The sequence below is a fragment of the Salvelinus alpinus genome, chromosome 7 (assembly GCF_045679555.1).
Source record: "Salvelinus alpinus chromosome 7, SLU_Salpinus.1, whole genome shotgun sequence".
Classification (NCBI taxonomy): Eukaryota; Metazoa; Chordata; class Actinopteri; order Salmoniformes; family Salmonidae; genus Salvelinus; species Salvelinus alpinus.
The window spans coordinates 21,495,140-21,517,046 of NC_092092.1; the positions used below are offsets into that span (position 1 = coordinate 21,495,140).

The 21,907-nt window shown below is 44.5% G+C and overlaps 1 protein-coding gene across 2 annotated transcripts in view; it reads right to left on the reverse strand.

Moving 5' to 3' along the window:
* Positions 1–729: 729 nt before the first annotated feature.
* Positions 730–21,907, reverse strand: part of camkmt (calmodulin-lysine N-methyltransferase) — a 204,881-nt gene continuing 183,703 nt past the window's right edge. Inside the window, exons 10-11 of one of the 2 annotated variants that reach the window (XM_071409403.1) lie at positions 12,803–12,934; positions 730–2,257 (exon numbers count right to left, since the gene is read on the reverse strand). In XM_071409403.1, coding sequence (XP_071265504.1) covers positions 2,156–2,257; positions 12,803–12,934 — 234 coding nt within the window. In that variant the 3' untranslated portion in view covers positions 730–2,155. The remainder of the gene's footprint in view (positions 2,258–12,802; positions 12,935–21,907) is intronic. The other variant, XM_071409404.1, reaches the window with a different exon arrangement.

A 21,907-nucleotide genomic window follows, 5' to 3' on the forward strand; every position in this document is an offset into this window, starting at 1 on the left:
ATAAACTTTAATTTGACAGGCCTAAACAGATGCCTATCTCTATGTCCTTAACAGAGCTCTCTCTCCCACCCTCCTGCATCTTGACATAGCACACTGAGCCTAATCACACATAATTGGGTGGGAGGGGCAGGGGGCCGTCCCAGGCTTTGTGTGCAAAGGGCAAGTGGTCAAGTTAATGGGGCCCTTGTGTTGAGCAGGGAGCTCTCCCAGTCGCTCTCCCAGTCTCTCTCTCTCTCTGCTCCTCTCTCTCTCTCGTTCCCTCGTTCCCTCTCTCAATCTCTCTGGCAGAGCGTGGGGAGGAGAGAACAGGCCTGTTTAAAATATCAAAAGAGAGATCGAGGGGGGCTCGCTTGCCCCTCCCCTGTATTCCCCCTACCCCTGCAGCCCAGCACCGGCCTGACTAGCACAGCCCTCAGGATTAGCTGTTCTATGCTGCCCTCCCTCTCTCTATTATTTTTGTGGAGGAGTAGTCTGGAGAAGGGCTGTGGCCTGCACTGAAAACAGCACCCTGTCTGGGAGCGGCTTAGAGAGCAGGGACCACTGTCTGAGAAAACCAAGAAGGATGACGACGATCTGCAGAGAATGTTATTGTATGAGTTGAGTATCATTTCAACTGATCCAAGCATCTGAAAGGAGGGAATTATATAGGCCCATAATAGGAGATCAAGGTGAAATGTGTTGAAATCAAATCAACCACATTTGATAAAATAATACAACTTTGACATGTTCTTACCATATTTTGTATTTATTGGGATCCCCATGAACTCTTCCTGGGGTCCAAAAAGGGTTAAAACTTTTATATCACAACAACTATGACATAATGTTATTTTCAGAGGGTATTATTATTAAAACAGAACAGAACATTAGTTATAAAAGTAGCCACAGAGGACTGTAATATATAGCAAGATGTTTTTAATGGACAGTTATTAAAACCACCTGAGACTCTAATAAAACAATCAATCAATCCATGTCTAATACAATTGTGGTTAGAGTACGGGTTGGTGGATGTAAAAGAGCACAGCGTCAGAGCAAACTGTAGACCAGAGCCAGCTGAAGACCATAATGCTGAGTGGTGGGTATAAATAATACTTGATGTTTGCGTTTTATGGACAAACGTCAAATATAGCAGTGAGTTTGTGGAATCATTTTGTTCACGTTAATCTCACAGTAACACAGTTTCAGCTGGAGACAGTGTAGAAGGTCTTGGCTTATATAGCTGAGCGCATTGAGCAAGAGACCAGGTGTGAGTTTCTTAAAAGCTTCGCAGCATTAAGATCTCGGAAAATACATTGGAGGCAATTGGAAGCTTTGTAGGCAATGGACTAAAGATCTGGGTCCTACGAAGCTTTTGGGAAACTCAACCCCAGAGAGGTATTGGCTGAGAAGCACTTTTCACAGTGAACCACATATCGCCATTCAACTCTGTGGAACCCTGCCATGTAACCTTTGGTTTAAGATACTTCTGCAGAGCATAGATGACAAATCAGAAGAACATTTTCAGTTTGATGTGCGTTCAGAAACACTTGTTCGGATGGGTATTGGGCATGGATCGAAGTGACCTGAACCCTGTTGATTAATAAATGAAAAGTTCATCATAGACTTTTAGTGAAAGATACTGTCCGGTATGACCATATACATAAACGTTGTTGGCATACTACTTGGTTAGCGCATCAGAACATTATCTAGTGATTCTATATGTATGCTTCAGTTCATTGAGGCTGCGAGGGAAACCTGAAATCTCCACCATTCGGTTTTGCACATCGCACATTGTTGTATTGCACAGTAACAAGGTCGCAAGTGATCAGAGACCGATTCAGCCACACACAACATGTCGTCATCACAACACACACTCTTCAAAGCGTTGCCACAAAACTTCCAAAAGTCAAGAAAAAACTATTCTGTAATGTTATGTAATAGTAATAGTGAACTCACCACAGTGTGAGTGGAGTTAATACAAGAAATATAAACTGGAAACAAATCAAACAATTCATCCCCAAGCTTGTATCTCATCAACCGCGACCCCTATGTGAGCCAGGGACACAGTGGCATTAGTACTGGTGTGCAGGACTGCCAGGAAGCTAGACGGGCTAACCCTAACCCTGGGTGTCTGATTGGCAAGAGGCTGGGCAGCGAGGGGAGGATGGTGAGCCGGGTCTCAGAGGAGATGGAGATGGGTGGGGCTGGCTCCTCGGGTCAGGGTGATGAGGAGAGGGTAGTGGATGTTGTCATCATATGCCTCCTTCCCTTCAATCTGCATCTGAAACACACACAGGAAAGGGGTGTAATCATTAGTCCAAACTGTCGCAAACAGTTGAGTTTCGCAAGGAAAACTAGAGTTTCTATTGGAAAAAATTCTGGTAGGTCTCGTCCCTGCCCGTTTTGTTCCGTTTGGTTCCTAGTGAATACACCACAGGAGTTTCAAGTTAGGATGAGGTCAGAGGGGGTGGAAGAAGTTTTCTGCTTCAGATGATACTAACTGGCCCAGATACTACCAGCTGACTTCTCTTAAACAGTGGATCAGTCTACAGTGACTCTCTCCCAGGTACTTATCTCACACTTCTCTCAGTTACAAAGGGACTGAGTGCAGCATGTACAGTATGCCCCCTAGCATACTGCCTCTCCATGCCCACAATGAACTACACAATAAGCTACAGTCTCTCTATGGGCTAAGTCCCGGTGGTGACCAGTGCCCACCTCGGCTGACTTGGCGCTGAGGGTCTAGGAGCCGGTCTCTTTCCCAGCCAATCAGATCGCTGATTGGTGTCTGCACCACGCCAGGACTTAAGAAAGTGAGTTTTGTACAAAATGTGAAATCCGTTTATATAAATCAACTCCCTCACAAACAGAAACCCCAGTCGACAGGTTCAGAGAATAAGAGAACATGAAAAAAAGAAGTGGCCTCTGATACTCATTTATGACATCTTTGTTACTTTTACTACTTCTATATAATGCATGTCTTATTAAAGGAAGTAGTGGTGTTCGTGACAGCGCCAAGGCCCAAAACTGTATATCACAGACACATCGCAGACAGTACTCCTCCTCCAGATCTCCCAGCCTTCCTCTCACCTGGGACCCAGTGGTACCAACCAACACTTTCTCTCCCTGCCTGGCTCCCTCCCTACTCCTAAAACAACCAGCTACTTTCAGCAGACATATCCCCTCTCTCCCTCTCAGTCTCAGTCTCCCTCTCAGTCTCCCTCTCCTGGCTTTTGAGAGGACAGATAAGACCCCTCCCGTGTCCTTGATGTGTGTTATCTCCCTGCACACCCCTCCACGTAACCGGCCGGTGGTTGAACCCGTGACCCGCCTGTATGCGGGGAAGGCCAGCCTCCCAACACTAAGCCCAACTGCAAAGGACGGACGGCCACATTCACATTCAAATCTGGCCTGGGAGGAGGATGGTGGGGTTGGTGTGGTTGGGGGGCGGGGTGGAGGAAAAACCCTGGCGAGCTCGCAGAGGTGAAAAGTTTAACAAGCAAAGCTGTTCCTCCTGATCACAGACTGCTAATCAGCTTCATGGGTGGCTGGATAAATCGGGACTTACGTTTTAATCGCGCTGCTGCCAAGATGCAAGTCATTTATTTCATTGCCACTTTCGCCCTGCTTTTTTCTCCCTCCGTCCTTGTCTATCCCTCCCTCATTCCTCCCATAGCTTTTCGCAGAGACAGAGAGAGACAGAGAGAGCGAAAAAGAGAGAGAGCGAGAGAGACAGAGAGAAATGGGGAGGAGAAGGCGCTCCTGGGAGAGGAGGATGAACCGGACATCTGTGGTCTCTCGTGGGATTGGGTAACAGAGAGCGAGGGATGGGGTGGATAGAGAGAGAAGGGAAGGAGACGTGTGGGTGGGGTGGGGTTGTTCGCTTATAGGCAGCTGGGAGAGAGAGAGAGAGAGGAAAAGAGGGATATGGACACAGAGGGGTTAATGCGTGGGGGGCAAAATTTAAATTCATGACTCTCTTCACAACCATTTGAGTAACAAGATTAAGACGGCGGGCAGAAAATAGATCACATTATCAGGCTCCTTACAGTCCTCCAGCTGGTCGCGCTCTATTCCAGAACAGTGGGGATAAGAGGATAACACGCAGCCCTGCTAAAAAGAAGCCGTCTCCCTGCTCCACACTGGTGAGACTGGCTCATCCTGGAGAGACAAGGGAAGGCCTGCTGCAGGGGGGGCGGGTGTGTGTGGGTGTGTATGCACAAGGGGGGCTTGCAGATTTGAGGGTCTTTGGGGTCTTAGAGAACGGTTCTTAAAGAATTTTAACAGCAACACTCATACGCACACATTTCCCACCGCTAACACCCATATCTTACGTCCACAACATTCACCTCCGTAAAACTCTGCCACACAGCTCAGTGCATTTCCTATAAGCTCAGGTCTGAGAGTGGCGTGTTTGGCAGAGTTTCAGACTGCATATATTTTGGTCTCGGTATTAGTGTATAGTGATTTGAGGGACCATCCCATTTCTTATTGCATCATATTAGACCACCTGATCGGACTTGACATCGTAGCAGATTGGAAGTGTTTGTGTAAAATCAAAAATCAGATCAAATGTTAGTTGTCACATGCGCCGAATACGATGCAGTTAAACAATTATAATAAAATAACTAACACAATAAAATACACTAGAATGGAGCTTTATACAGAGAGATCAATGTGCAGGGGTATGAGGTTTTTGAGGTAGGTGTGTACATAAAGGCAGGGTAAAGTGACTAGGCATTAGGATAGATAATAAGGTATTTTGAGGTAGGTGTGTACATAAAGGCAGGGTAAAGTGACTAGGCATTAGGATAGATAATAGGGTATTTGAGGTATATATGTACATAAAGGCAGGGTAAAGTGACTAGGCATTAGGAAAGATAATAATAAGGTATTTTGAGGTAGGTATGTACATAAAGGCAGGGTAAAGTGACTAGGCATTAGGATAGATAATAATAAGGTATTTGAGGTAGGTATGTACATAAAGGCAGGGTAAAGTGACTAGGCATTAGGATAGATAATAATAAGGTATTTGAGGTAGGTATGTACATAAAGGCAGGGTAAAGTGACTAGGCATTAGGATAGATAATAATAAGGTATTTGAGGTAGGTATGTACATAAAGGCAGGGTAAAGTGACTAGGCATTAGGATAGATAATAATAAGGTATTTGAGGTAGGTATGTACATAAAGGCAGGGTAAAGTGACTAGGCATTAGGATAGATAATAATAAGGTATTTGAGGTAGATATGGACATAAAGGCAGGGTAAAGTGACTAGACATCAGGATAGATAATAATAAGGTATTTGAGGTAGATATGTACATAAAGGCAGGGTAAAGTGACTAGGCATTAGGATAGATAATAATAAGGTATTTGAGGTAGATATGTACATAAAGGCAGGGTAAAGTGACTAGGCATTAGGATAGATAATAATAAGGTATTTGAGGTAGGTATGTACATAAAGGCAGGGTAAAGTGACTAGGCATTAGGATAGATAATAATAAGAATAAAATAAAGAACAGAGTAGCAGCAGCAAATGATGAGTGTAAAAGTGTGTGTATGTGTGTGTGTAAAATGCATGTATGTGTGTGTTTGTGTTGTGTCAGTATGCGTGTGTGTGTTGTGTGTGTGCATACAGTGGGGCAAAAAAGTATTTAGTCAGCTACCAATTGTGCAAGTTCTCCCACTTAAAAAGATGAGAGAGGCCTGTCATTTTCATCATAGGTACACTTCAACTATGACAGCCAAAATGAGAGAAAAAAATCCAGAAAATCACATTGTAGAATTTTTTATGAATTTATTTGCAAATTATGGTGGAAAATAAGTATTTGGTCACCTACAAACAAGCAAGATTTCTGGCTCTCACAGACCTGTAACTTATTCTTTAAGAGGCTCCTCTGTCCTCCACTCGTTACCTGTATTAATGGCATCTGTTTGAACTTGTTATCAGTATAAAAGACACCTGTCCACAACCTCAAACAGTCACACTCCAAACTCCACTATGGCCAAGAACAAAGAGCTGTCAAAGGACACCAGAAACAAAATTGTAGACCTGCACCAGGCTGGGAAGACTGAATCTGCAATAGGTAAGCAGCCTGGTTTGAAGAAATCAACTGTGGGAGCAATTATTAGGAAATGGAAGACATACAAGACCACTGATAATCTCCCTCGATCTGTGGCTCCACGCAAGATCTCACCCCGTGGGGTCAAAATGATCACAAGAACGATGCGCAAAAATCCCAGAACCACACGGGGGGACCTAGTGAATTACCTGCAGAGAGCTGGGACCAAAGTAACAAAGCCTACCATCAGTAACACACTACGCCGCCAGGGACTCAAATCCTGCAGTGCCAGACGTGTCCCCCTGCTTAAGCCAGTACATGTCCAGGCCCGTCTGAAGTTTGCTAGAGAGCATTTGGATGATCCAGAAGAAGATTGGGAGAATGTCATATGGTCAGATGAAACCAAAATATAACTTTTTGGTAAAAACTCAACTCGTCGTGTTTGGAGGACAAAGAATGCTGAGTTGCATCCAAAGAACACCATACCTACTGTGAAGCATGGGGGTGGAAACATCATGCTTTGGGGCTGTTTTTCTGCAAAGGGACCAGGACGACTGATCCGTGTAAAGGAAAGAATGAATGGGGCCATGTATCGTGAGATTTTGAGTGAAAACCTCCTTCCATCAGTAAGGGCATTGAAGATGAAACGTGGCTGGGTCTTTCAGCATGACAATGATCCCAAACACACCGCCCGGGCAACGAAGGAGTGGCTTCGTAAGAAGCATTTCAAGGTCCTGGAGTGGCCTAGCCAGTCTCCAGATCTCAACCCCATAGAAAATCTTTGGAGGGAGTTGAAAGTCCGTGTTGCCCAGCAACAGCCCCAAAACATCACTGCTCTAGAGGAGATCTGCATGGAGGAATGGGCCAAAATACCAGCAACAGTGTGTGAAAACCTTGTGAAGACTTACAGAAAACGTTTGACCTCTGTCATTGCCAACAAAGGGTATATAACAAAGTATTGAGATAAACTTTTGTTATTGACCAAATACTTATTTTCCACCATAATTTGCAAATAAATTCATTAAAAATCCTACAATGTGATTTTCTGGATTTTTTTTCCTCATTTTGTCTGTCATAGTTGAAGTGTACCTATGATGAAAATTACAGGCCTCTCTCATCTTTTTAAGTGGGAGAACTTGTACAATTGGTGGCTGACTAAATACTTTTTTGCCCCACTGTATGTAGTGTATGTGAATGTGTGTGGGTGTGTCAATGTAGTGTGTGTGAGTGAGTGTGTATATATAGTCTAGTGAGTGTACATAGGGTCAGTGCAAGATAGAGACAGTACAGATAGTTTGGGTACAATTAATTGACTATTTAGCAGCCTGGCTATTTAGCAATCTTATGGCTTGGGGGTAGAAGCTGTTGTTCCGAGAGCCGATGCTCTGGTACCGTTTGCCGGACGATAGCAGAGTGAACAGTATGACTTGGGTGGTTGGAGTCTTTGACAATTTTTCAGGCCTTCCTCTGACACTGCCTGACATAGAGGTCCTGGATGTCAGGGATCTCAGTCTCAGTCATGTACTGGGCTTTTCGTACCACTCTCTGTAGGGCTTTGCGGTTGAGGGGGGTGCATTTGCCCTACCAGGCGGTGATGCAACCAGTCAAGATGCTCTCTATGGTGCAGCTGTAGAACTTTTGGAGGATCTGAGGCCCAAAGCCAAATATTTTCAGCCTCCTGAGGGGGAAGAAGAGCTGTCGTGTCCTTTCCTTGACTGTGCGGGTGTGTGTGGACCATGTTAAGTCCTTAGTGATGTGGACGCCAAGGAACGTGAAGCTCTCGACCTGCTCCCCTACAGCCCAGTCGCTGCTCTCCCCTTTTCCTCCTATAGTCGACAACAGCTCCTTGGTCTTACTAACTTTGAGGGAGAGGTTGTTGTCCAGGCACCACACTGGTAAGTCTCTGACCACCTTCTTCCTGTAGGCTGTGTATCTTATGGTGTTTGTGTGTGCGTGTGTGTGTGCGTCTGCGTTCATGTGTGTGTTGAAGTCATCTGCTGGGTGTGATAGAAGTCTTAGTGGTGTGTGTGGTGTGTGTCCTGCGTGCACATATATCAGCTGACACACAGGGGGCAGAATGTTCATCAGAAGATAAGCAGAGGAGAATTAATCACTTTCTGATATGATGAGGCCACTTCAGCCTGCCGCTATATCCACACACAGCAGCTGACCCTGTGTGTGTGTGCGTTGGCCTTATGATGCACGCACACACACGCACACATGCACGCACACACAGACAGACACAGAAACACACACACACACCTCTGTGTAATTGCACAAAGACCATGGGAGTGGGACACTTGACTCAGCTATCCCACCCCCTCTGGTCTCCCATCATTATCTACACAGAGACACCGTAGGTGGTCCGGCTCCAACAAAGACCCCAGCAAACTTCAGGTACATCAAGGGCACAATGAAGAGGAGGTGGTGGAGAGAGAGACTGTGTGTGTGTGTGTGTGTGTGTGTGTGTGTGTGTGTGTGTGTGTGTGTGTGTGTGTGTGTGTGTGTGTGTGTGTGTGTGTGTGGGGAAAAAAGGAGTGTGTTAAGAGTTCCTTGGCACCTGAGAATCTACTGGCTAATAGAGGACATTCAATGTACAGTACCGGTCCAAAGTTTAGACACACCTACCTACTCATTCAAGGGTTTATCTTTATTTTTTAAACAATTTTCTACATTGTAGAATAATAGTGAAGACATCAAATCTATAAAATAACATATGTAATCATACAGTAACAAAAAAGGTGTTAAACTAATCAAAATATATTTGAGATTCTTCAAAGTAGTCACCCTTTGCCTTGATGACAGCTTTGCACACTTGGCATTCTCTCAACCAGCTTCATGAGGTAGTCACCTGGAATGCATTTCAATTAACAGGTGTGCCTTGTTAAAAGTTAATTTGTGGAACTTCTTTCCTTCTTAATGCAATTGAGCCAATCAGTTGTGTTGTGACAAGGTAGGGATGGTATACAGAAGATAGCCCTATTTGGTAAAATAGCAAGTCCATATTATGGTAAGAACAGCTCAAATAAGCATAGAGAATGTCAGTCAATACGGAACATTTCAAGAACTTTGAACGTTACTTCAAGTGCAGTCGCAAAAACCATCAAACGCTATGATGAAACTGGTTCTCATGAGGACCGCCACAGGAAAGGAAGACCCATAGTTACCTCTAGCACAAAGGATAAGTTCATTAGAGTAACTTCAATGAATTTATACTACCTCAGATTGCAGCCCAAATAAATGCGTCACAGAGTTCAAGTACCAGACACATCTCAACTTCAACTGTTCAGAGGAGACTGATTGAATCAGGCTTTCATGGTCAAATTGCTGCAAAGAAACCACTACTAAAGTACACCAATAAGAAGAAGAGACTTGCTTGGGCCAAGAAACACTAGCAATGGACATTAGACAGGTGAAAATCTGTAATTTTGTCTGATGAGTCCGAAATTGAGATTTTTGGTTCCAACCGCTGTATCTTTGTGAGAGGCAGAGTAGGTGAACGGATGATCTCTGCATGTGTGGTTCCTACCGTGAAGCATGGAGGAGGTGTGATGGTGTGGGGGTACATTGCTGGTGACACTGTTGGTGATTTATTTAGAATTCAAGGCACACTTAATCAGCATGGCTACCACAGCATTCTGCAGCGATATGCCATCCCATCTGGTTTGCGCTTATTGGGACAATGATTTGTTTTTCAACAGGACAATTACCCAACACACCTCCAGGCCAGGTAAGGGCTATTTGACCAAGAAGGAGAGTGATGGAGTGCTGCATCAAATGACCTGGCCTCCACAATCTCACAACCTCAACTCAATTGATATGGTTTGGGGTGAGTTGGACCGCAGAGTGAAGGAAAATCAGCCAACAAGTGCTCAGCATATGTGGGACCTGTTTCAAGACTGTTGGAAAAGCATTCCAAGTGAAGCTGGTTGAGTGAATGCCAAGAGTGTGCAAAGCTGTCATCAAGGCATCAAGGGTGGCTACGGAAGAATCTAAAATCTAAAATATATTTTGATTTGTTTAACACTTTTTTGGGTTACTCCATGTTTCCATATGTGTGATTTCATAGTTTTGATGTCTTCACTATTATTCTACAATGTAGAAACATTTTTAAAATAAAGAAAAACCCTTGAATGAGTAGCTGTGTCCAAACTTTTGACTGGTACTGTAAATACTGTGTCATGTTATGAAGGGAGGCACCCTATATACTGGCCAACAAGCTCTCAGTCTCATGTCAGAATTAGACGTTCATCGATGTTTCTCAAACTTCAAATTTCGAAGTTGCTCCAAACCTCAAATTTTGAAGTGTTTGGTTACTTCTCTGTATCGTTTCAAGGTTAAGTTTAGTAATTAACTCACTCAGAATTCTTAAGGTTAGGCATTAACTCCGAATGGTTCAAATAAGGGTTAAGGTTTGGGATAGGCTTAAAACACAAATATCAAAAATAACTTTATCACTGGATTCGAACACCTTTGGAACTAGAGGCAGATGCTTATGCCCATCCACCATCCCCGTCCATTGCTTGAAGGTAAAAGCGCTCACTGTTGCCCCTAGTGGCCTGTTTCCACATCATCTCCTTACTTCCTCAGATATGGATGGATGTCGAATACTGACTTAGATCACGGGGGACCTGCCTGATACTGGCTGCCTGCTACACTAACTATCCCATCCCACCTGACAACATGGTCATTACCTGAACATTCTGTAATGTTGCATCTTCCCATCCTAACTGCTGAACCCTGACTCAAGTCCCACCTAGAGGTCAGTCCCAGGACCAGGCTGCTAATTGGAGAGAAACCTGACCCCGCCCCACCCTGCTGGCTAATCCCCCGACTAATGGGCTTCTAAGTGCCACTTTATATTCCACTGTCTGTCTGTCTATTACCTAGTAGGTCTGTCTGTTACTTCGTCGTTCTATATAATTTATAGCTGTCATGACGCCATAGAGACAAAGTCAACAAACCTTAACCGTCTAAAGCATGAAACACACCGATAATCTCCCTCCTGATAGACTTCCGGTATGTACTTATCACAGTGGGAGGCCGTTCCTTCTCTTGCTAGAACAAAAACGGTACCTGCTGCCAACCTGGTAGCAACAAACCTACTGTTTCTACTTGTAGAATCACAATGCCCATCAGTGGCCAACAACTTGACTTTCACCCAATCAGAGAGCACGAACCCCCATGTGGGGGAGCCAACAAAAACAAATAATACAAAAAGTGGGCATTTATTCATACATCCACGGATGAGCTAGTCATACTTCATATGCAATGTAGGTTATGGGATGGTAGCTACCTAAGTGCACAGACACCATGCACACAACACTAAATACTTCCTTCAAGATAGCTAACCACTGTAGCTAGTATTGACATTATAATTCATCACAATGGATTAGCTAGTTTAAATGAAACAGCTGCCTGTATAAACTCCCAAGTTAGTGCAGTGTCCTTAGCAAGCTAGCTAGATATGTTGTGATAGCTAGTGAATATGCTAAAATTTGTTAGCTAGCTAAACATTTGACTATGGGCTGGCACTGGCAGTATGGGATTATGGAGAGTGAATTCAATTGTTTCTTTGTCATCTTGCTAGGTAGTTATCTAGCTGTAGCTATTTGGCTAGTATAAACAAGGGCTTTCTGCAAAATAGCAACAGTAGCGCAGCTAGCTGACATTGGAATCTAGACCATAAACAACACACACGGACATGCATTGCCAAACAACGCTACTGCCACCTTCTGGTTTGGAGTATTTGAACAAGGCTTAGTGGCTGACAACTTAGTCTTTGCTGTGTGAACACCAAAGAGATTGACTGCCGACACTAGGTTCTGAGATGCTAAGTACTGCTGCCAGGCAAACGTTTGACAATCCTACCGGTGTGTTTAAGCTTTAACCACAACCACATTCAATCTCTACTGAACCATTTATACCATTAGTATAAATGACTTTCTCATGGCCTAGGTAACCTCACAGACTGTCAGAGAGAGGAGAGTTTTCCGCTTACTACTGTATGTAAAGCACTTTGAGTACCTCAGTATGTAGAAAGTCGCTAAATTAATCCAATACATTATTATTATCAGTCCTTGGTCGCCCACAGCCCATCAGAATGGTGGGAGCTCAAAAGGCTGCAGCTCAATCACTCATAGAATAGAGACCTCAAATTCAAATCTGGACCTCAAAGCCAGTTCCACTGCTCTAATCAGGGACTGATTTAGACCTGGGAGACCAGGTGGGTGCAATAAATGATCAGGTATAACATAAAACCAGCAGTACTCCAGACCTCCATTGTAGGATACAATACCCCTGAGAGGCGAAAGACCGAGTCCTGTTGACAGACCCTTTTACCCTTCAGTAGGCCGGTCCATTCTGACGTTTCCAGGCAGTTGAATGGGCCACTCAGTGTGCCTGCCATCATGCCCACCACGCGCCAAGCGCCGCCCACGCCCACGCTCTTCCATTAACCAGCTGGACACTGACTGCTGCTCTTAACACTGCCTCTTTCTCTCTCCCTCGCTCTCTCTTTCACTAAGATTATATAGCAACTGCACTAGAGATTGTTCTTTCTCAATGTGCAAGGCCTTTACAGCACTATACTCAGATCCTGGGCTACCTACATCTTATAAACTTTGGACAGCACCCTTCGCTTGATGTTTTTCGACAAGAGACCGCTCCCTGTAAGGGTTTGGAGGACAGAATACATTTCTCTTCAGGGTTAGGACAGGGCCTGTCAGACACGGCTCTAGCTCCAGTACCAGGCGTCTCGCTCACCTTTAAGTGGAGATCCCACACCTGTTCATCATACTTCTCATAGCGACAGACTTGGAGCCCCGTCCCCTCGGCCAGCTGACAGAACTCCCCCAGAGTGTCTCCTCTAGTGGGGGCAAACACCAGGGCTGTACCCTACAAAAACAGACAGAGAGAGAGAGACAGACAGAAAGAGAGACACAGAAAGAGAGCGAGACAGTGAGAGAGAGAGAGAGAAACAGAAAGACCGAGAGAGAGAGAGAGACAGAGAGAGATAAAGAGAACAGAAAGAGAGAGCGAGAGAGAGAGACAGAGAGAGATACAGAGAAAGAGATACACAGTCTATCAATTTATTAAAAAACAATTGATAAACCTATGTATTTCAAAAGTACACCTGTACTTTACGTGTGTAATGGTATGTTTCTGAATCAGGTTAATGTGTATTTATAACTGCTTATGTATGTGCTTGCTAGGGTTGTGACTGTCATGGAATTTTGGATGATGGTAATTGGCCAGCCAAATGATCACGGTCTCCGTAATAACCGTTCGAATAGCAAACAATTAAGATTCGAATAATTAGACGCACATTTTCTCCTCTGCTCCGCTCCTGACTGCATGGGCTTCCATATACATAAAATGAATATATAACGGGCGTCCCCTTTTAAGACAATGATGGCATAATGGGTGGACTGGAGGCCATTGAGAGTGTACACAGAAGAGCAAAGCAGCAAGTGTACCCATCAATATGTCCTGTGATTTGTTGATTCAACTCAAGTGACATTACAAAAAATACATTCCATTACATGAGCCACATCAGTTAAAATCATTTGAATGAACAATCTACATTAACATATTTGAATGAACAATCTACATTAACATATTTGAATGAACAATCTACATTAACAAAAGTACCCAAGATGGCGTAGCAGTCAGACGTCTTTGTCTTTTGTCCTGTCGTGTCCCATGTATATATCTTTTTACATCTTTTTCTTCGCATATCTTTTTTAAATATTTTCCTAAACCTCAACTTCTAAATACTCTCCTGCAGCTCGCCTCACCCAATGTGGCGTGGATCTGCTTTTTTCTAAAGTATTTATATTTACTTCGGATCTGGAATCCCTCAACTGAAGCTAGCCAGCTAACAGTTAGCAAACCATTGCTAGCGGTCATCCGCTAACCTTTAGCTCGGAAAGCTCTCGCCCATTCGAGCAACATGACTCAAACCAGAGCATAACGGACCTATTTCTCTCCATATCCACGGATTCCTACCGCAAACTCTGAACATTTTAATCTGGATCTTCGCAACTAGCTAACCGCAATCCCGGATGACCACTCCTGGCTAGCGTTTCCATCCCGGAGCAAGCACCAATTAGCCTGAAGCTAGCCCGGCCAGGGCTCCTGTGCTACCACCCAAGCCCACTCCTGGGCTACAATATCCGTGCCCCGTACCGACAGTACCCCCAGAACCACGCCGATCCTCTACGACTGGAATAGCAACATAATCTGCCCGAGGATTCCAACAGGCCCCTCAGGCGCGATGCCCGCTGAATGCCCATTCTGCTAACCTGCTAGGCCTGCTAGCTACCTAGAGCTACTTGGAACCCTACTAACTCCACGACTGGTCTATCGACGTCACCGCACGAAGAGGCAAAAACAGACTTACCCCCATCGCGACGTCCCCCAAAGGCTAACTTGCTAGCCCCGGTCTACTAACTGCTAGCTTGCCAGCCCCGGTCTGCTAACTGCTAGCTTGTTTAGCCCCGGCCTACTAACTGTTAGCGTGTTAGCATTGTCTTGTTTTGCACACTTTGTACAAAATAATAAAATGCAGTACTACAGGATATTTCTTAACGTAGCGCTTTATTAGCTAGCTATACCTGGCATGTTCACGTATCGCCAACCAGGATCAAACTGACCATGACCTAACCATTTGGGTTGTCTTAACCAATCATAGCACAGTATGATATGGCGGTAAAATGCATCCAATTATAATTCAGTATGTTTACACATATGAATATTACACCCCCCTTCTTTTAAAACAAAAGAAAAATGTTTACATATTCTAAGCGTTTCTTTTGTAAACATGCTCTGCAGTTTGAACTCAAGGTAAGTAACCATTTATATTGCATACTACACCAACTGAATCAATATAGACTCTGAACAATGATCCAACATACTGTTACTTTTCAAACAAGGGATTCTCAGCAACTCAGCTTTCACAGTAGAAATACATCTTAACATTTCAAACAAATACAATACCAAAGCATTTTCATTGAACTTTCAATAACACGTTTACAGTCTGGAACTCTTTTAGGGCAGCGATCCGCTTACACCCTTTGACATTTCACAGGTCTAGGACAGCTCTGGGCTTGACCTCTCTTCCTGACCTTGTGCGATATGATGCTGAGCATGCTTCTGTGTCAGTCAACAGTTCTTGTGGTGCTGCAGGTAAGTATGGTGTATGTTGTGCTGTGTGTGTGTGTGTGTTTAGTCCATCACGTTCTCTTTCAGGGGAATAGTTCATCTCATCAGTGTGTTGTTCTTTTGTGTTCAGTAGGTGACCGCTCCTTCTGCGGTGCGGACGTGATATGAACGTTCAGTGTCAGCTGGCTGGATGACGACTGCTGGCTTCCAGAGGCCATGCTCTTGGATTCTAACTGACTCTCCGTCGATCAGTGGTGGCAGTGGTCTAGCTGACATGTCGTAGTATTGCTTTTGTTGTTGTCTCTGTGCACATTTTCCATGCATTTCCTTGTAGCTGACGACCTCAGGTTTCAGCTGCTGGTTGGTGCTGGGAAGGATTGAGCGAAGTCTGCGGCTCATCAACAGCTGGGCTGGTGATTTGAAGTTGTCAACTGGAGTGTTGCGGTATTCAAGGAGACTGAGGTAGGGGTCTCTCGTCTGCTTTTGCTTTATCCATGAGTGATTTAGCAATCTGCACTGATTTTTCAGCAAGGCCATTACTTTGAGGGTAATGCGGGCTTGTGGTGACGTGTGAACTCCCATGATTTGTGAAGGATTCAAACTCATTTGATTTGTAACAGGGCCCATTGTCAGATATTAAAGTCTCTACAATGCCATGCATGGCAAAGGCTGCTTTCAGCTTGTGTATCACAGCTGCAGATGTGGTGCTGTGAAGCTTGTCGAGTTCAAAGTATCTGCTGTAGTAGTCCACTGTTACGATGTAGTCCTCGTTGTTCCAGGTAAACAGATCGGTTGCCACGACCTGCCAGGGTCGGTCTGGGATACAGTGAGGTAACATTGGCTCTTTGGTGTTTGAGGGGCGTCGTTCAAGACATATGGCGCATTTACCAACAATGTCCTCTATTTGTTTGCACATTCCGGGCCAAAACAAAATGTCCCGTGCTCTCTGTTTGCACTTTTCCATGCCCATGTGTCCAGCATGGATCTTTGTCAAAATCTCTTCTCTGAGACTGGTAGGAATAATGATTTTCTCTCCTTTGAAAATTATTCCGTTGATCTGTGATAGTTCATCACGATGGTTACAGAATTCTGAGACGCTCTGAGGGCATTTTCTCCTCTCCTCAGGCCATCCATCCTGTATGACTTTCCTCAGCTGTGCGAGTTCTTTTCTGCTTGGATCTCCTTCAGTTTTGTGTCACTAACTGGTAAGTTGCTGTACACAGTGTCTACTTGCATGTCCATGCCTTCACTGAGGCTGCTGTCCTTATAGGTAAGAAACTTCCTGGAGAGTGTGTCTGCGACAGGGATGACTTTGCCTGGACGGTGAGTGATTGTGAAGTCGTATTTTTGTAGTTGAAGGATCATTCTCTGTAGCCTTGGCGGGGCTGCGGCTAGTGGTTTCCTCATAATTGACTCAAGGGGCTTGTGGTCGGATTCCACAATGACTTGTCGTCCATATATGTACTGATGGAAACGTTTACATCCGAACAGAATGGCGTAGAGCTCCTTTTCGATTTGAGCGTAGTTGATTTCACAGTCTGTGAGAGATTTGGAAGCGTAGCCGATGGGCTTTCCTTCTTGCAGTAGCACTGCACCTAGTCCATACTTCAACGCGTCCACTTGGAGTCTGAGCTCTTTGTCGGGGTCGTAGTAGGCAAGGATTGGTCCTGGTTCTCTCGTGATCAAGTCTTTCACATTCTGGAAAGTAATGTCGTGTTGCTTGTCCCAGAGAAACTCACTGGACTGCTTTAGCAGTTGACGCAGGGGTGCATTAGCATTGGAGAGGCTGGGTGCGAACTTGGCTAAGTAGTTGACCATGCCAAGCACTGTTTCCAGCTCTGCACGGTTCTTTGGTGGCTCCATTTCTTTTATGGCTGAGATCTTCTGTGGATCTGGCTTGATTCCAGTCGCTGTGAGAAGATGTCCGAAGTAGCTGACCTCTGTAACGCCGACTGTGCTCTTCTCGGGGTTGAGCCGGACTCCTCTCTCGCGGGACCTTTGCAGCATCGCGCAGAGGTTTTGGTCGCGCTCCTCTTTGGTTCGACCATAGACAAGGATGTCGTCCACAATTACCACAACTCCGTCGAGGCCTTCATACACTTCGTCGATCTTTCGCTGAAACTCGTCTTGGGCTGAGATAATCTCAAAAGGCAGGCGACGGAACCTGTAGCGTCCAAACGGTGTGTTGAATGTTGTGAGCTTAGATGACTCTTCTGTGAGCTTGATAGCCCAGTAGCCTGATCTAGCGTCCATTACACTGAAGTAGTGTGCTCCCGCTAGCTTGTGTGTGATGCCATCTAGCGTCGGTAAAGGATAATGGGGGCGTTTGATAGCCTTGTTCAAGTCTCTTGGGTCGAGGCATACTCGGAGCTTGCCTGTGCGTGGTTTCTCCACCACCACTAATGCATTTACCCAGTCAGTCGGTTCCGTAACCTTGGTGACTATGTCAGATTGCTCCATGCTCTCCAACTCTTTCTTCAGACGGGCACGGAGAGCAAGGGGAATCTTTCTCGGTGGGTAGACCACAGGGATGGCGTCTGGGTCAACGTGAATGGTACATTCTCCTGGGAATAATCCTATTCCTGTAAAAACATCAGCAAACTCCTCCAGTACATTGTCTGTCTCTACTGGTGCTGTCACTGATAAAACTAGCTTGATGAGGTCCATGTCTAAACATGCTTTAAGACCTAGCACTGCATTTGTTTGTTGACTTCTGTAACCGTAAAAGCCTTGGTTTCATGCATGTTAACATTAGAAGCCTACTCCCTAAGTTTGTTTTACTCACTGCTTTAGCACACTGCCAACCCGGATGTCTTAGTCGTGTCTGAATCCTGGTTTAGGAAAACCACCAAATACCTTAATCTCCATCACTAACTACAACATTTTCCGCCAAGATAGAACTGCCAAAGGGGGCGGTGTTGCAATCTACTGCAAAGATAGCCTGCAGAGTTCTGTATTACTATCCAAGTCTGTACCCAAACAATTCAAACTTTTACTTCTAAAAATTCACCTTTCCAGAAACAAGTCTCTCACTGTTGCCACTTGCTATAGACCTCCCTCTGCCCCCAGCTGTGCCCTCGATACCATATGTGAATTGATTGCCCCCCATCTATCTTCTGAGCTCGTGCTACTAGGTGACCTAAACTGGGACATGCTTAACACCCCGGCCATCCTACAATCCAAGCTTGATGCCCTCAATCTCACACAAATTGTCAATGAACCTACCAGGTACAACTCCAAATCTGTAAACACGGGCACCCTCATAGATGTCATCCTAACTAACTCGCCCTCCAAATACACCTCTGCTGTTTTCAATCAAGATCTCAGCGATCACTGACTCATTGCCTTCATCTGTAATGGGCCTGCGACCAAACGACCACCCCTCATCACTGTCAAACGCTCCCTAAAACACTTCTGCGAGCAGGCCTTTCTAATTGACCTGGCCGGGGTATCCTGGAATGACATTGACCTCATCCCGTCAGTAGATGATGCCTGGCTATTCTTTAAAAGTGCCTTCCTCATCATCTTAAATAAGCATGTCCCATTCAAAAAATGTAGAACTAGGAATAGATATAGTCCTTGGTTCACTCCAGACCTGTCTGCCCTTGACCAGCACAAAAACATCCTGTGGCGTTCTGCATTAGCATCGAATAGCCCCCGTGATATGCAACTTTTCAGGGAAGTTAGGAACAAATATACACAGGCAGTTAGGAAAGCTAAGGCTAGCTTTTTCAAACAGAAATTTGCATCCTGTAGTACTAACTCAAAAAAGTTCTGGGACACTGTAAAGTCCATGGAGAATAAGAGCACATCCTACCAGCTGCCCACTGCTCTGAGGCTAGGAAACACTGTCACCACCGATAAATCCACTATAATTGAGAATTTCAATAAGCATTTCTCTACGACTGGCCATGCTTTCCACCTGGCTACCCCTACCCCGGTCAACTGCCCGGCACCCTCCACAGCAACCCGCCAAAGCCCCCACCATTTCTCCTTTACCCAAATCCAGATAGCTGATGTTCTGAAAGAGCTGCAAAATCTGGACCCCTACAAATCAGCCGGGCTAGACAATCTGGACCCTCTCTTTCTAAAATTATCTGTTGAAATTGTTGAAACCCCTATTACTAGCCTGTTTAACCTCTCTTTCGTATCGTCTGAGATTACCAAAGATTGGAAAGCTGCCGCGGTCATCCCCCTCTTCAAAGGGGGTGACACTCTAGACCCAAACTGCTACAGACCTATATCTATCCTACCCTGTCTTTCTAAGGTCTTCGAAAGCCAAGTTAACAAACAGATTACCGACAATTTCGAATCCCACCGTACCTTCTCCGCTATGCAATCTGGTTTCAGATTGTGCAGCTGTATTCATCGACCTGGCCAAGGCTTTCGACTCTGTCAATCACCACATTCTTATTGGCAGACTCGACAGCCTTGGTTTCTCAAATGATTGCCTCGCCTGGTTTACCAACTACTTCTCTGATAGAGTTCAGTGTGTCAAATCGGAGGGCCTGTTGTCCGGACCTCTGGCAGTCTCTATGGGGGTGCCACAGGGTTCAATCCTCGGGCCGACTCTCTTCTCTGTATACATCAATGATGTTGCTCTTGCTGTTGGTGATTCTCTGGTACACCTCTACGCAGACGACACCATTCTGTATACTTCTGGCCCCTCTTTGGACACTGTGTTAACTAACATCCAGACGAGCTTCAATGCCATACAATTCTCCTTCCATGGCCTCCAACTGCTCTTAAACGCAAGTAAAACTAAATGCATGCTATTCAACCGATCACTGCCCGCACCTGCTCGCCCGTCCAGCATTACTACTCTGGACGGCTCTGACTTAGAATATGTGGACAACTACAAATACCTAGGTGTCTGGTTAGACTGTAAACTCTCCTTCCAGACTCACATTAAGCATCTCCAATCCAAAATTAAATCTAGAATTGGCTTCCTATATCGCAACAAAGCATCCTTCACTCATGCTGCCAAACATACCCTCGTAAATCTGACCATCCACCGATCCTCAACTTCTGTGATGTCATCTATAAATTAGCCTCCAACACTCTACTCAACAAACTGGATGCAGTCTATCACAGTGTCATCCGTTTTGTCACCAAAGCCCCATACACTACCCACCATTGCGACCTGTACGCTCTCGTTGGTTGGCCCTCGCTTCATACTCGTTGCCAAACCCACTGGCTACAGGTTATCTACAAGTCTCTGCTAGGTAAAGCCCCGCCTTATCTCAGCTCACTGGTCACCATAGCATCATCCACTCGTAGCACGCGCTCCAGCAGGTATATCTCACTGGTCACCCCCAAAGCCAATTCCTCCTTTGGTCGTCTTTCCTTCCAGTTCTCTGCTGCCAATGACTGGAACGAACTGCAAAAATCTCTGAAGCTGGAGACTCATATCTCCCTCACTAGCTTTAAGCACCAGCTGTCAGAACAGCTGACAGATCACTGCACCTGTACATAGCCCATCTGTAAACAGCCCATCTATCTACCTACCTCATCCCCATACAGTATTTATTTATTTATCTTGCTCCTTTGCACCCCAGTATCTCTACTTGCACATTAATCTTCTACACATCTACCATTCCAGTGTTTAATTGCTATATTGTAATTACTTTGCCACCATGGCCTATTTATTGCCTTAACTCCCTTATCTTACCTCATTTGCACTCACTGTATATAGACTTTTTGTTTTCTTTTGTTCTATTGTATTATTGACTATGTTTTGTTTATTCCATGTGTAACTCTGTGTTGTTGTATGTGTCGAATTGCTATGCTTTATCTTGGCCAGGTCGCAGTTGCAAATGAGAACTTGTTCTCAACTAGCCTACCTGGTTAAATAAAGGTGAAATAAATAAAATAAATAAAAAACATGGAAACTATTGCATTGCAATGACTTTACCAGTCAAATTGGGTTTCCACTATATAGCACAATCACAAAGTCAAAATTGGCAATGTCGTAAAAATATATAATTTAAAAAATGCTTTTTGGTCTTAATTTAAGGTTAGCAGTATGGTTAAGGTTAGGGTTAAAGTTATATCTAAAATAACATTTTAATAAGCTACATTTTAGAAATGAGAGACTTTGTGGCTGTGGTAAATAGTGAAGACCTTCAAGTTGCCAGAGAGTAGAGGGTCCAAGGTCATTCTATTCATTATATTTCAATATGTGCTGCTACTGCATTGTGGGAGGCCTAGGCAACCAAAGACTAATTTGTTGCTTGTTTCAGCAAAAGGAGCAACAAAGTTTCAACACGTTGTTTAAAATGTAAGAGTCCATGTCATAACAGAAACGGACTCATGTATTATGTACAACGTATTGGTGGTTTCAATTTAGGAAAACTTCAAGCAGCTTTACTGTATAATCCATTACATACAGTTATGTACAGTTAAGTTACGTTGTTCACAAAGACAGACACTTTACACAGTGTGTGTATGTACAGTGGGGAGAACAAGTATTTGATACACTGCCGATTTTGCAGGTTTTCCTGGTTGGTAGGTGATCAAATACTTATGTCATGCAATAAAATGCAAATTAATTACTTAAAAATCATACAATGTGATTTTCTGGATTTTTGTTTTAGATTCTGTCTCTCACAGTTGAAGTGTACCTATGATAAAAAATTACAGACCTCTACATGCTTTGTAAGTAGGAAACCTGCAAAATCGGCAGTGTATCAAATACTTGTTCTC